This window comes from Ursus americanus, chromosome 32, assembly GCF_024610735.1.
Source record: "Ursus americanus isolate L20-20 chromosome 32, mUrsAme1.1.p, whole genome shotgun sequence".
Classification (NCBI taxonomy): Eukaryota; Metazoa; Chordata; class Mammalia; order Carnivora; family Ursidae; genus Ursus; species Ursus americanus.
In genome coordinates this window covers 2,746,847-2,758,454 of record NC_142158.1, presented here as the reverse complement: position 1 = coordinate 2,758,454, position 11,608 = coordinate 2,746,847, and the positions used below count along the sequence as shown (strand labels likewise).

The window sequence follows — 11,608 nt, the reverse complement described above, 5'->3', positions numbered from 1 at the left end:
GGATCCATTGTAAAAATAAATAAAGGATCTGTTGTATGGCCATTGATGAGTAAGATCTATTAATAGTGGCTTAAACCAATAAGCCTTTTAATACCTTAACCAAAGACACAATAGGTGTCCAGAGAGGGCACAGATGATGCAGGCCCCCCCACCCAAAAGTTTACTTATGAAATTACTCTAAGAAAGCAAAAGCTTTCATTGCACAGATGGTAAAGATGGTATAGTGAATGTCTCTGGTGTCCCACGAAAATGTGACACATCTGCAGTCACCCACCCACTAATCTAGGATATCAGGTGGGTTCTTCTGGAATGGAACATTCTAGCACTAACAAGCAAGGAATGTTGAGACAACAGATTCCTATGGGCTGGAACCTCTCATGACAACCACCCCTGAGAGGTGACACAGGTAGACAGAGAGAAAATCTGATCCCCAGTCTCTTAGACTGGCCGTCAAGGTGCACCCTGGTAAGTGCACCCTCCAGACATTGGAGACCAAAGTAAATTTTCATGTTGGCCAAAAGCCAAGCTCTTAGGACGTAGAACAAGACAGAAGGAAAATATTAACAGATCTAAGCCTTGGGTCTCCTGGAGCCACACTAATACCTAGAAGGTATTGTTGTGGGGTTGGGACTGTGTGTAGTTTTACAGTATGCTTACAGAAGATTACTTGAGGTTGGGGGTGACCAAATGTCAATATAAATAACCCTTTCCATGACCAACTTATCCTACCGTGGGAGACTTCGTGAGCTAGCCAGCACTCTAACAGCTTTCAAGGGCTCAAACCATGCCCACAAATTGTGGGGCATTGGCTTCCAAGAAGTCCCTTAACAACAGGCCACAAAAAAATATGAAAGACACAGACAAAGGAAAACAGAGACCATCTCTGGGAGGAAAAGGATCAGTAAGTTACCAGAGTACATGAAGCAGAGTCACTTAGCCCAAGGAACTAGTTCCACAAATATTTTCTCCTGCTAATCCAAATTTAGAAAGAGGGAAAAGAACTCTCACCTACCCTTGCTCCATCAGACTCCACAGACAGAGACTGAAGAGGCTAAAATGGTAAATCTTGCCTGCTGCCAGCTATGTGGCAGATGTCCTAAGGATCTCTATGCTGCTGCAGTGTCTGGGGCAAGCGGTACCCAATGAGTTAAATTATCCTGCCAACTATGCCAGCTCTGGGGGAGCAAGCATTCCTGGCCCCTCCGAGCTCCTTGAAGCTAGAATCAAATTGACATGAAAAAATTAAAGAGAGAAAACCAACTTTACACTGTACGTATACGGAATCCGCAAACACATGGAACTTCCCAAGACAAGCAAAATGAGGGATATATATTTACGTCATTCTGAACTAGGGGAAAGGAGGTAGGAGTTTGGGATTTCAAGAAAAGGAATGAACAGGCTTTGGTAATTAGTTCTTTGCTCTACCATAGAGATGGGTCACTCAGATAAAACTTATCTCCATAATAACCCTTATTTGGGAAAGACCCCCCCCCCCCCCACGGCATTTAGGTCCTTGTCTACGGATAAGTAAGGGGAAAAAATTTCTCAAGTCTGCAGGGTCTCACGGGCCTTCAGGTCAAAATAACCCACATGCCAAAGAGACATATTGGAGGGCAGAGGCGGGTCTTGAACCAACACTATGAAATAATCTGAACATGTTACACACTACGTTACCTTCCTGGCATTCCAAACACAAGAGAGAGGAATTTCTAACATTCGAAACTAATCCACCAATTAATCTGCATTGCAATACTAATCAGAATTTCTTATAATAAAAACCTTACTAGAATAAATAAGCCAGGCTAAACTGGGGAAAACGACTCTCAGGACATAACCAATGGGAGAGTAGAACTCGAGCCAATCATTAGCCTGGAGGCCGCACCACTAGTCGACGAATCAACGGTCGCTAAACGCATCCCTCATTTGCATAACGTTGGCTACAAATAGGCAGGATCCTGACGCTGCCTCCATTTTCTGTTCTGTCAGGAAAAAGCGGAGTCAGGATGCCTGAACCAGCAAAGTCCGCGCCCGCCCCGAAAAAGGGCTCCAAGAAGGCGGTGACCAAGGCGCAGAAGAAGGACGGCAAGAAGCGCAAACGCAGCCGCAAGGAGAGCTACTCGGTGTACGTGTACAAGGTGCTGAAGCAGGTGCACCCCGACACCGGCATCTCGTCCAAGGCCATGGGCATCATGAACTCGTTCGTCAACGACATCTTCGAGCGCATCGCGGGCGAGGCGTCGCGCCTGGCGCATTACAACAAGCGCTCGACCATCACGTCCAGGGAGATCCAGACGGCCGTGCGCCTGCTGCTGCCCGGGGAGCTGGCCAAGCACGCCGTGTCCGAGGGCACCAAGGCCGTCACCAAGTACACCAGCTCCAAGTGAGTGCGCTCCGAGGCACAATCAACCCCAAAGGCTCTTTTCAGAGCCACATATTTTCACCAGCAGAGCTGCGCACTGGCATGCGCTGTAGTCTTAGTTTACGTTCGCTTGGGTCAATGGGAACAACTTCACACGATCGCCTGTCACCCGTTGTCGGGGGATGGGCTCCCTGCCTGTGGCTGTGAAAGCTGTCGCTTGTGTGTACAGAGGGCTCCGGCTGCGTAAACCAGCGCGCACCGAAACGGCTAGCGCTCACTCCCCAGCCCGTGGAGCTGATGATCGGCTTCTTAACAGTACCCGGGCGCGGTGGCTGCTGGCGCCGCGTTTCGAAGCTCCTAAAACGGCCAGGGGGCCTCCGGCCTCTGCTTTTTTCAAGTGTCGCCCTGCAGGGTGTTCGCAGCCTCAATGACATTTGAAAAGCCCGCCGTCGGAAGGCGGGACTTCCTCTTCCGGTGCTGCCGGGCTCGCGCCCCGGGTTCTTTGTGTGGCCCGGGATCCTCGCTTCTCCCTCCCCCGCCTGCTCCCCGGGACTTTTCAGTCCTGGCTGAGCGTGTTATAGGTCTTTAAAGTGGGCGGTGGGCGGCTGCAGCTCTCCAGGAAGGACACTAAGGTGCTTACCAGTTTTTAGTCGGGCTTCGCCGCTTTCCTTCTTAAGCTGCCCTGAAAAGGCGATCGTCATTACATTTGATTTTTAGGGTGTCGTGGAGAAGAATGCATTCGTCTCCCACTCTCCTTCCCGACTCCCCGATGACCCGCCACAGTCTCCTCCTCCCTAGTGCAGCCCCAGAATAAGGGCTGGCTGGCTCAGCGGCCCCCAGTCCGTCCTTTCCTGTCACTTGCGAGTTCCCTTCCAAGCCGTCCACCTGTCCTGTCTCCAGCTCTGGTTTCCCAGCTCCGCTGAGCAGCTGTGGGTGGGGAGGTCCGGGAGAAAAAGACAGGGACCCAGGACGGTCAGCGGGTGGAGAGCTAAAAATGTGGACTCGGGCCATGCCTTTTAACATTCAGATGCTGGACACCAAAGTCTGGAAGGCTTGGCTTCGGATCAGGTGATGCCAAAGGGCCTAAGCCCTGAAAATTAAAAGCAGGATGTGTCTCCTTCCCTCATTTCTCCAGGCATTGTGACATTACAACCTTCCTTCTGGAATTTCAGTGAGAAAGATTGACTGCCAGCACCTCACCTGTAAACAGAAATACCAAATGCACCCAGGAATAGCTAACCTGTCCTCCAGACACTCCCAGCCAGCCTTCCCAGCCAGTCTGTCTGGTCTCCCTTTATTCTCTCAAAAAGGCAAAATCAGCACAAAGAAACAAGAATTTGCGCTTAGGCTGCCAAATTACAACTACACTTCAACTTTTTCTGATCATCTTGATTTCAGTTTGAGATGATCCGAAAACTCCTCTGTCCATAGTGAATGTACTTTTCATTCCAGAGGGTAGTTGTGTGAGAAAGCATACCTGATTCTGTGCCGTTCCTCGCAGTGCCTTTCAGTGATCCCCCTACTGCACGAAATCAGAAATCAAGCCCTCTAGCCTACCCCTCACCTAAAACCCAAACCAAAACTCAGAGGATTGTTTTTCTCTTCTTTTTTGTTTCTCCAATGTGGTTTTTTGTTTTTTGTTTTTTGTTTTTGTTTTTTCATGTTTTGCTTTTTCACACTTTCTGGAATTCCCTGAGACCTCTCCAGCCTCCAGGCCTTTGCAAATATTCTCTTCCTGAAATGCCCCTGATTCCACCTTTGTCCCCAGCACGCACACACACGGGCACATGCACACAGTTTTTTCAATCAACGACTCACTTTTCAGCTCAATCAAAACATTATTGGGGCAGCAGATCTGCACTGTTAGACTCTCGCAGCCACAAAGAACTGGCTGTATTCCCAGCCCCAAACCAATCATCACTACCTGTCTGGGACCTTCAGGATTAGTGTGGTTGAATCAGGACCTGATCCCTGATACTACAGAGACACTCTGTCTTCCCTGGAGCACAAGGCAGTGAGGAGGGGGAGACCAGAACAAAACTGAGGCTGTGTTAGGAAGGAGGGGAAATGGCACTGTCTGATACAAAGGCCTTCTAGGCCGAAAGAAGGAACAACCATTTGGTTCATTCACACCGGAGTGCCAGCACGGAATTATGTCCTGAGGATACAGAGCAGTGCTTCTAACCTTGATGGCCCATCAAAATCACCTGGAGGCTTCTTAGAGGACAGATTGCTGGCCCCACTCCCAGAGTTTGTTTCATTAGCTCTGGTGGAAATCTGGGAACTTGGCTTTCTTTTTTTGTTTATTTTCATGTCAGACCTTGTGGGCCAAAGAAGGCACCCAGATTTTTATTGTGCCCTGAGAAACTCTTAGAGTTTGAAAGCACCCAAGCTGCTGTGTGGAAAATGGTATTTATGGGATTAAAGGTAAAAACAAGCAGAAGAAAGGATGGAAACGTTAGTGCAATAACCCTGGTGAAATTACTACACGTGCTATGGGAGGAGAAAGCGCAAAGACTATTGATGAACCAGGTTTCATGGGTGAAGAAACATGTAGCTGACAGTTATTGGGCACTTTACGTGTGTTTAAGAGACTGCCAAACTCTTTCCAAATGTTAGCTCACTTCGTCCTCTGAACATCCACAGTATCTAGACACAGCTATTCTCTCCTTCCGGTTGACTAGGGATGAGCAAGGTGTGGGGCAGGGGTTAGAGCCGACAGTGTGTCTCCAGGTTGTATGCTTACCCACACCCTACAGAGCTGGTGAAATTCTTGGATGAATGATCCAGAATTATAGGACAGGTTGAGGTTTCAGGGACTGGGGCATGACAATATTTAAATCCCCTGAAGCATTCCACTGGAGGGTCAAGTGCATTGTTGCCCCTGGAGTCTGGAAATCAGAACAGCTTGAGGATTGAACACAGACATTGTGGAGAGTTTGGAAATAGAAATTTTACGGTGGTTGGCACACATTGAAACTGGCATTTACCCATGGAGAGAATAAGGAAGCACTCCAAACTTTAGAGAGAGAAAGGAGACAGCCGAATGGTAAGGAAGAAAACCAGGGGAGGAGAGTCACCGAGGTCGAGAAATAGTGTTTCAGGAAGGAGGAGGCAGCCAGCCTGCTGTGTTGGCTGCTGAGAGCACAGACGATGACCTTTGCAGATGGTAAATGGATCTCACTGGAAACTCTGATTATAGGTAATAAAGAGTAACCCAGGTTTTGGGGACAGCTTCAGAAGTATTCCTCTTACCTGAGCTGGAAGTGTCCCCACTATATTCCCCTCTGTCTTGGGTCATCATGTGTGACTGATGCCAGGAGCTCCCCAGCGGCACCCCTTAGATTTGCTTTCCTAGAAACTAGGAAAAGCAACAGAACGGAAAGTCCTGCCTGCTCAGCAATTTCGTCAGGGTGGTAGGAGAATGTCTCTTTCAAGAGAATTTTTTACTTTGTTTAAATAATCTGGAATTGAGTTTTTATGATTGCATCCACAAAAGTTCATTAATTCACTTGCAACTTCTCAGGGATACATGTAAACTCATACTACAGTCACATTAGTTATCCTCCATTGTCTCACTGTCACAAAAATAGTAACATATCCTCACATTGCCTATGAGGGAAAAGTGGTCAGTGATTTGCCACAGAGGACAACGATAGAAAATGACAGTTCAGTACATTAAGAGTACCTCTTCGTGGTTTAATAGTCCCCGTCTTTTTGTCTGGGCCTCTCTAATTTCATGAGAAATAACAATAATAGTAACAGCAATAATAATAAAAGAGAAAACAGAGAGCGTTTACCATGTGCCATGCATGGGACAAAATGCTTTGATTTTATTCACCTTAAACCCATAAGTTGTCCCATTTTACAGATGGGAAAACACACACAAAGAGGTTAAGTGACCTGACCAAAGACAACACAAAGACTAAGCATCCCTCTGTACAAGGTTTCCAGTCTCTTTTTTTAATCTCTGAGGGGAGACTGGGAACTTGTAAACTCGATCTATGATTCACTCAATGACATAGACTACTACGTACTTAGAACTTACAGAGACTGGTGATGGAAGACAGGTTCAGTGAGCCTGAAGGAAAATTCATGGACTTCTACCTGGATCAGGCTGAAAGAAAACTACTCACTGTTTTTATTTGCTCCCAAATCATGTGACATTGAGTCAGTTTGGACTTTCAAGCTTTAACTTCAAGTACAGCTATTCGAGTCACACAGGACAGATCCACTGTGATTAATCCAGCTCTGAGGGGGCAACTTTGCTCCTCCTGACCAAGGAGGACACTGTCCTTCAATCATCGTTCTGCTGTCCCCTAGACCTGCTGTCCCTGCTAGATCAAACAAGATCACCTTCTGTCTGGTGGGAAGAGGGAAGAAGGTTTTAAAGCCCAAACCTGGGAGTGACTTCTGCTGACTTCCTGTTGATCTTAACTACATTCTTCCCTCTGCTGCCAAAGCCAGGACATGAAAGCCACCTGCATAGCTCTGCCTTTACTATGTTCAAGTGAACAAATCTTTATGAAAAAAGGCTAGTCTACACCGCAATGAACCCCTACACTTCACAAAATCAAACACGTTAGAATGACACCGAAGGATAAGGTCCTAACCTGGCATCTCTGAAGTGTTTACAAGAACGAGCTGTACCCACTGGAGTTCTGCTTTAACTTCTCTCACTGCTGACACGCAGAGGACCGATTTGAATCCTGAAGTCCTGCATTTGAAAGGTCGGTCAGGATGTGCTGCAGGCAGACAAGAGAACCCTCTGTGTAACTGAAAGTAACCTACGTCTAAGATTGAGACAATAAACCAAGACACTTGTTAAAATATAACCTTTATACTGACATATCACAAGTACATTAAGTCCTTTCTGCACTTTTAAGTTTAAAAGCTCCGGGTGTAAAGCGGTTGAGGACATCAAACATGAAACTAATCCGCGTAAAGCATTAAATTTGAAGACGCGGGGCAGTTAACGGAGACAAGAACAAGTCCACAAAAAACAAAATGACATGTAAATAAAAAACAGAAGCAACACCAAAGCCGAAATAAGATGAAAATGAACGACACTGAAAAGCGAGCAACTCTTTCTAGCGACTAGATGAGTGGCCCTGAAAAGGGCCTTTGGTTGATTAACAAAGCGTTCCGCGGGGGGGGGGGGGGGGGAGCGTGCTCAGCCCCCGAAGCCGTAGAGGGTGCGGCCCTGGCGCTTGAGCGCGTAGACCACGTCCATGGCCGTGACCGTCTTGCGCTTGGCGTGCTCCGTGTAGGTGACGGCGTCCCGGATCACGTTCTCCAGTAACACCTTGAGCACCCCGCGGGTCTCCTCGTAGATGAGGCCGGAGATGCGCTTGACGCCGCCGCGCCGGGCCAGCCGCCGGATGGCGGGCTTGGTGATGCCCTGGATGTTGTCGCGCAGCACCTTGCGGTGGCGCTTGGCGCCCCCCTTGCCTAGGCCCTTCCCGCCCTTGCCGCGACCAGACATGGTGATGAAAAACCTTCCAAGTCTGACAAAGACCACAGGCCGCTCCTCCGCTCAGCCCTTTTATAGCAACGTGACGGACCTGTTTGAAAACCGCAAGCGCAGGGGCGGAAACCACACGCAGTTCCCGCCCATCGCCTGCTTCTCCTTTGCTCCGTGCTGTGCAGACCCGGCAGGCGGGGCCCCTGAAGCCAGAGTCTGGCCGGGGTGGGGGCGGGGGTGTAGGTCAACAAATCCTCTCCTATATAGTTATCAGTGTACGCGTGTGCCCGCAACACTTGCAGCCGCTGTGCCGGGCACCAACGCACACGCTTCCCACAGAGACGCCGCATACTTGCCCTTCACGTTTCCCAGACTAAGCCAGAAGTGTTTAGTTGCTGCTCGCTGTTGCCCCTAGAAGTTTGAAGCTCCTCAGAGCCGGATTGCTAAGTTTCTGTTTGTCTTATCCATTGACAGATGCCTGGTTCACTAAGGCAGGCTCGCCGGGATGCAGCTGGAGAGCCCTACGCGGGAACTAAGCAGAACGTTACACCTTTCAAAGTCAAATCAGGGGCAACATCACCGAAGTTTGTGCTGAAGGTTTGTAAATGTGTGCATCCCAACGTGATGAGGGCCTTGTTCTGCTCAGGCCCGAGTTTGTGGTTTGAGTGTGTACTTAGTTATGCAGAGCTGACAGCTAGCGCGGTTTCCGCCACCACGTTCTATGCTCCGGCCCATGGGCATCCAAGCTCTGGAGACAGCCTGCTGCCCCGCGAGCTGTGGCACCTTGGGCAGTCTGCGCTCGGTTTTTTTTTCTTTGCAACTGTGTAAGAAAGTCTAAATTACAGAGCACTGAAGTTTAAAAGGGATAATCCATGTCAAGTCTTTACTCTCTGCAAATAAGCACTCATTCAACATTATTATGATATATTGTCGTGGATGCTTTCCGCTTCCCCCCTCCGTATTCACCCCTGTAAAGTGGTGAGCCTAACAGAGCATCCTACTTGGCTACAACTTTCTTTCCAGAGCTCCTTAAAATAATAAACACTGAAAGATTGAATTCATCACCAATTCCTTTGAGGAGTTCCAGTTGAAGTGCAGAGACTTGGCTTCTCCTCCAGGGTCTGTGAGAAGGACCTAGCTCCTCAAAGCTGTTTTCCGAGTTTATGTTGCACGGGGACAAATGCCAGATTGGGGTTCTTACCCTCGGATACAGTGACAGGATGCAGGGCATCTAGGAACTTGTATAGAAGAAAAATTCCATTTTTATCTGTACTATCCCCCAACTGAACCTCAGCATTTCCTGCAATTGTGAATACAGGCAGCAAACAGCGGGATGGGCTGGACCTGTGCTGAGGGCATGTCACCAGCAGCTGAAGCTCTCGGTGTTTCCAACCCATTTACACCCGTCATTCCTTCTACACTGTGGCAATTCTTGCTCACAAGGGCAACCTTGTGACTAATGGATTAATACAGAAACACATCTATTAACACATCAACAGGTTGGGCTTTTGATAAATTTGATAATGGTATTGTAATATAATTCTTTTCCTATGGAATCCTATGTATATTCTCTTCAGTACTTGAAAGCATTGTCCTGGGAAGGGGCCATAAGCTTCATCAGATATACAAGGAAGTCCATGACCTGAAATGATCAAGAACCCTTCTTTGGGATCTTCAGATCTTGAAAGACTCTGGGTTTTGAAAATGTGCAGAGAGGGAAGACTGTCAGAACAGTGCACAGATCACACATCCTAGCCCCAGATTTTGGGGAACTGCTTCCAATCCCGTACTCCAGATGACATCTCCCCGCTTCAGGAATCTGAGTCCGACCGAGGGGATGCAGCGGGATCGGGACCCGCAGCGCCCACATCAGGAACCAGCTCCTGCTCCGGTCTATCATCCAAAACCTAGCCCCCCTAGCCTAGCAGCTGCTGACTGCTGAGCGGCACATTAGCATAGCTCAAAGAATAGGCCTGATACAAATGTGCCTGAAGGAGTTTATGACCCTGGAAGGGATTGATCAGAAGAAAAGATCCGGGAGAGTGTTATCTGTATGATGAACTGGTTATGCGGACCCGATTCGATTTCTGCCATGCATGCACATCTATCACCTGGACTGAATGGGTGACTGATTGCTGAGATCCTTCACGTGCCCCCTCCCATGGAGCCAGGAGACACAGCACTGCCTTTGTCCTAGGAGACTAACTGAACCAGGGTCTCTGGTCTGCCTTCAAGTGAACCACCATTTTTGGTGGTTTTGATCTTTTGTCACTGAGCCCAAAGAGCCAGGGATTAGGAATTAAGATCATGCATAGAAGTTTCCTACAAATTCCTGAATGGCTGCAGATGTTAGGGAAGAAAATACGCGATATTTTAGAAACTTAGTGGGGAAAGTAGGATGGCATTTTTATGTAAAGCCTTGACTCGGTGTTTAAAAATATAATTGTATTTAGCTGTTGTTATACTTCAGTGCATAGGAATTGTATAAAGTGTTACCGCAGCTCTATATGTTTTCATTGTGTGTGTGTTGAAGATTAGGAAAAAGATAGTGGTTGTTTTTCCCAAATGAAATAACTCTCTTCCGCCCTCCACCCAAATTTTTTTCTGAAGCTGCTGGCATTTGGGTCAAGGTTTTATTAAAAGGTACATTTTATAACACTGGCATACACAGAAAAAGTAAGTTTGTTTGCACAGTTCTTTTTGTCCCTTGGAAATGGAATTCATTGTCTTAGGTCTTTTTAAATAGTGTATTAGTATCGTTGGGGCTGACTCTATGCTTGAAAACCAGTTTATTTATAACCTGTTATAAGTGGTATATGTGTTTGTATTAGGAAATGCAGAATTCATAGTGATCTAGCTTGTAAGCAAACTGAAACACAGTATCCCTTTTCTATAAAAACTGAGTTAATGTCAAGAAATCAACTCTAGTAAAGTAGGGTTTACTATTGCCCTTTCCTATGTGTTTTATCTAATTATTTTGTTTCCTAATATGGTAATAATTAAAAGTCAAGGTAAATTTTACAAACCGCAAGAGACTCTTAATCATAGGAAACAAACTGAGGGTTGCTGGAGGGGAGGGGGTAGAGTGATGGGGTAACTAGGTGATGGACATTGGGGAGGGCACGTGATGTAATGAGCACTGGGTGTTATATAAGACCGATGAATCACAGACCTGTACCCATGAAACAAATAATACTTTGTATGTTAATTAATTGAATTTAAATTTTTTTAAAAAGGTAAATGCAAAAAAAAAAAAAACAAAAAAAGAAAGAAAATGTGTCTGCATTCATCGGATAGTCCATTGTGTATCTTATACTTCTGATTTATTTTGGTTTCTTACATATTTCTAAACCATAGTTTTGTTTACAAATATGGATGTTATTTGTTCATACCAAATTATATGCCTTGATGTTAATGGTTTCTTTTTATTTTCAATTCCAATATACTAATCAAAATTTATAATTAGCGAATTAAACTGAGCTGTATTTTTGTTTGGTTTGCATGATTATTTTACTGTTATTTTAAAAAGCCCTATCACTTTTTTAAAAAGTCAATGTAAATTTTAAATGTTAAGATTTCTGATTTATTGAGCTTGAATTATGCCATCATGCTTATGTAAAATGAAAGTGGCACCACGGTACAACTGAGAAAATTTGCTCAGTTGTAATAGTTCTGATTTATTCCTTCTCGCGACCTCCTTCCCTTATCGTCTGGAACCGTACTAAAAGTATACTGACTGTATCTCTTATTATTGTGGCAGGGAGGTTATTGAAGTTATATAAAAC

General features: G+C 46.3%; 2 protein-coding genes and 1 pseudogene across 2 annotated transcripts; 2 read left to right on the top strand and 1 right to left on the bottom strand.

The window, feature by feature from the left end:
- Positions 1–1,836: 1,836 nt before the first annotated feature.
- LOC123794228 (histone H2B type 1-C/E/F/G/I) lies at positions 1,837–2,524 on the top strand. Its single transcript, XM_045800459.2, has one exon. The coding sequence runs from the start codon at positions 2,004–2,006 to the stop codon at positions 2,382–2,384; it is 381 nt and encodes a 126-aa protein (XP_045656415.1). The 5' UTR covers positions 1,837–2,003; the 3' UTR covers positions 2,385–2,524.
- A 4,655-nt stretch (positions 2,525–7,179) lies between these two features.
- On the bottom strand, positions 7,180–7,894 carry LOC148107298 (histone H4-like). The gene has a single exon (XM_087858040.1). The coding sequence runs from the start codon at positions 7,842–7,844 to the stop codon at positions 7,533–7,535; it is 312 nt and encodes a 103-aa protein (XP_087714166.1). The 5' UTR covers positions 7,845–7,894; the 3' UTR covers positions 7,180–7,532.
- LOC123794118 (RING finger protein 11 pseudogene) lies at positions 7,843–11,389 on the top strand (annotated as a pseudogene).
- The last annotated feature ends 219 nt before the right edge of the window (positions 11,390–11,608 follow it).

What these genes read in the sequence shown, in the direction of transcription:
- LOC123794228 (XM_045800459.2), top strand. Translation starts at nt 2,004, where the DNA reads ATGCCTGAACCAGCAAAGTCCGCGCCCGCCCCGAAAAAGGGCTCCAAG.
- LOC148107298 (XM_087858040.1), bottom strand. Translation starts at nt 7,844, where the DNA reads ATGTCTGGTCGCGGCAAGGGCGGGAAGGGCCTAGGCAAGGGGGGCGCC.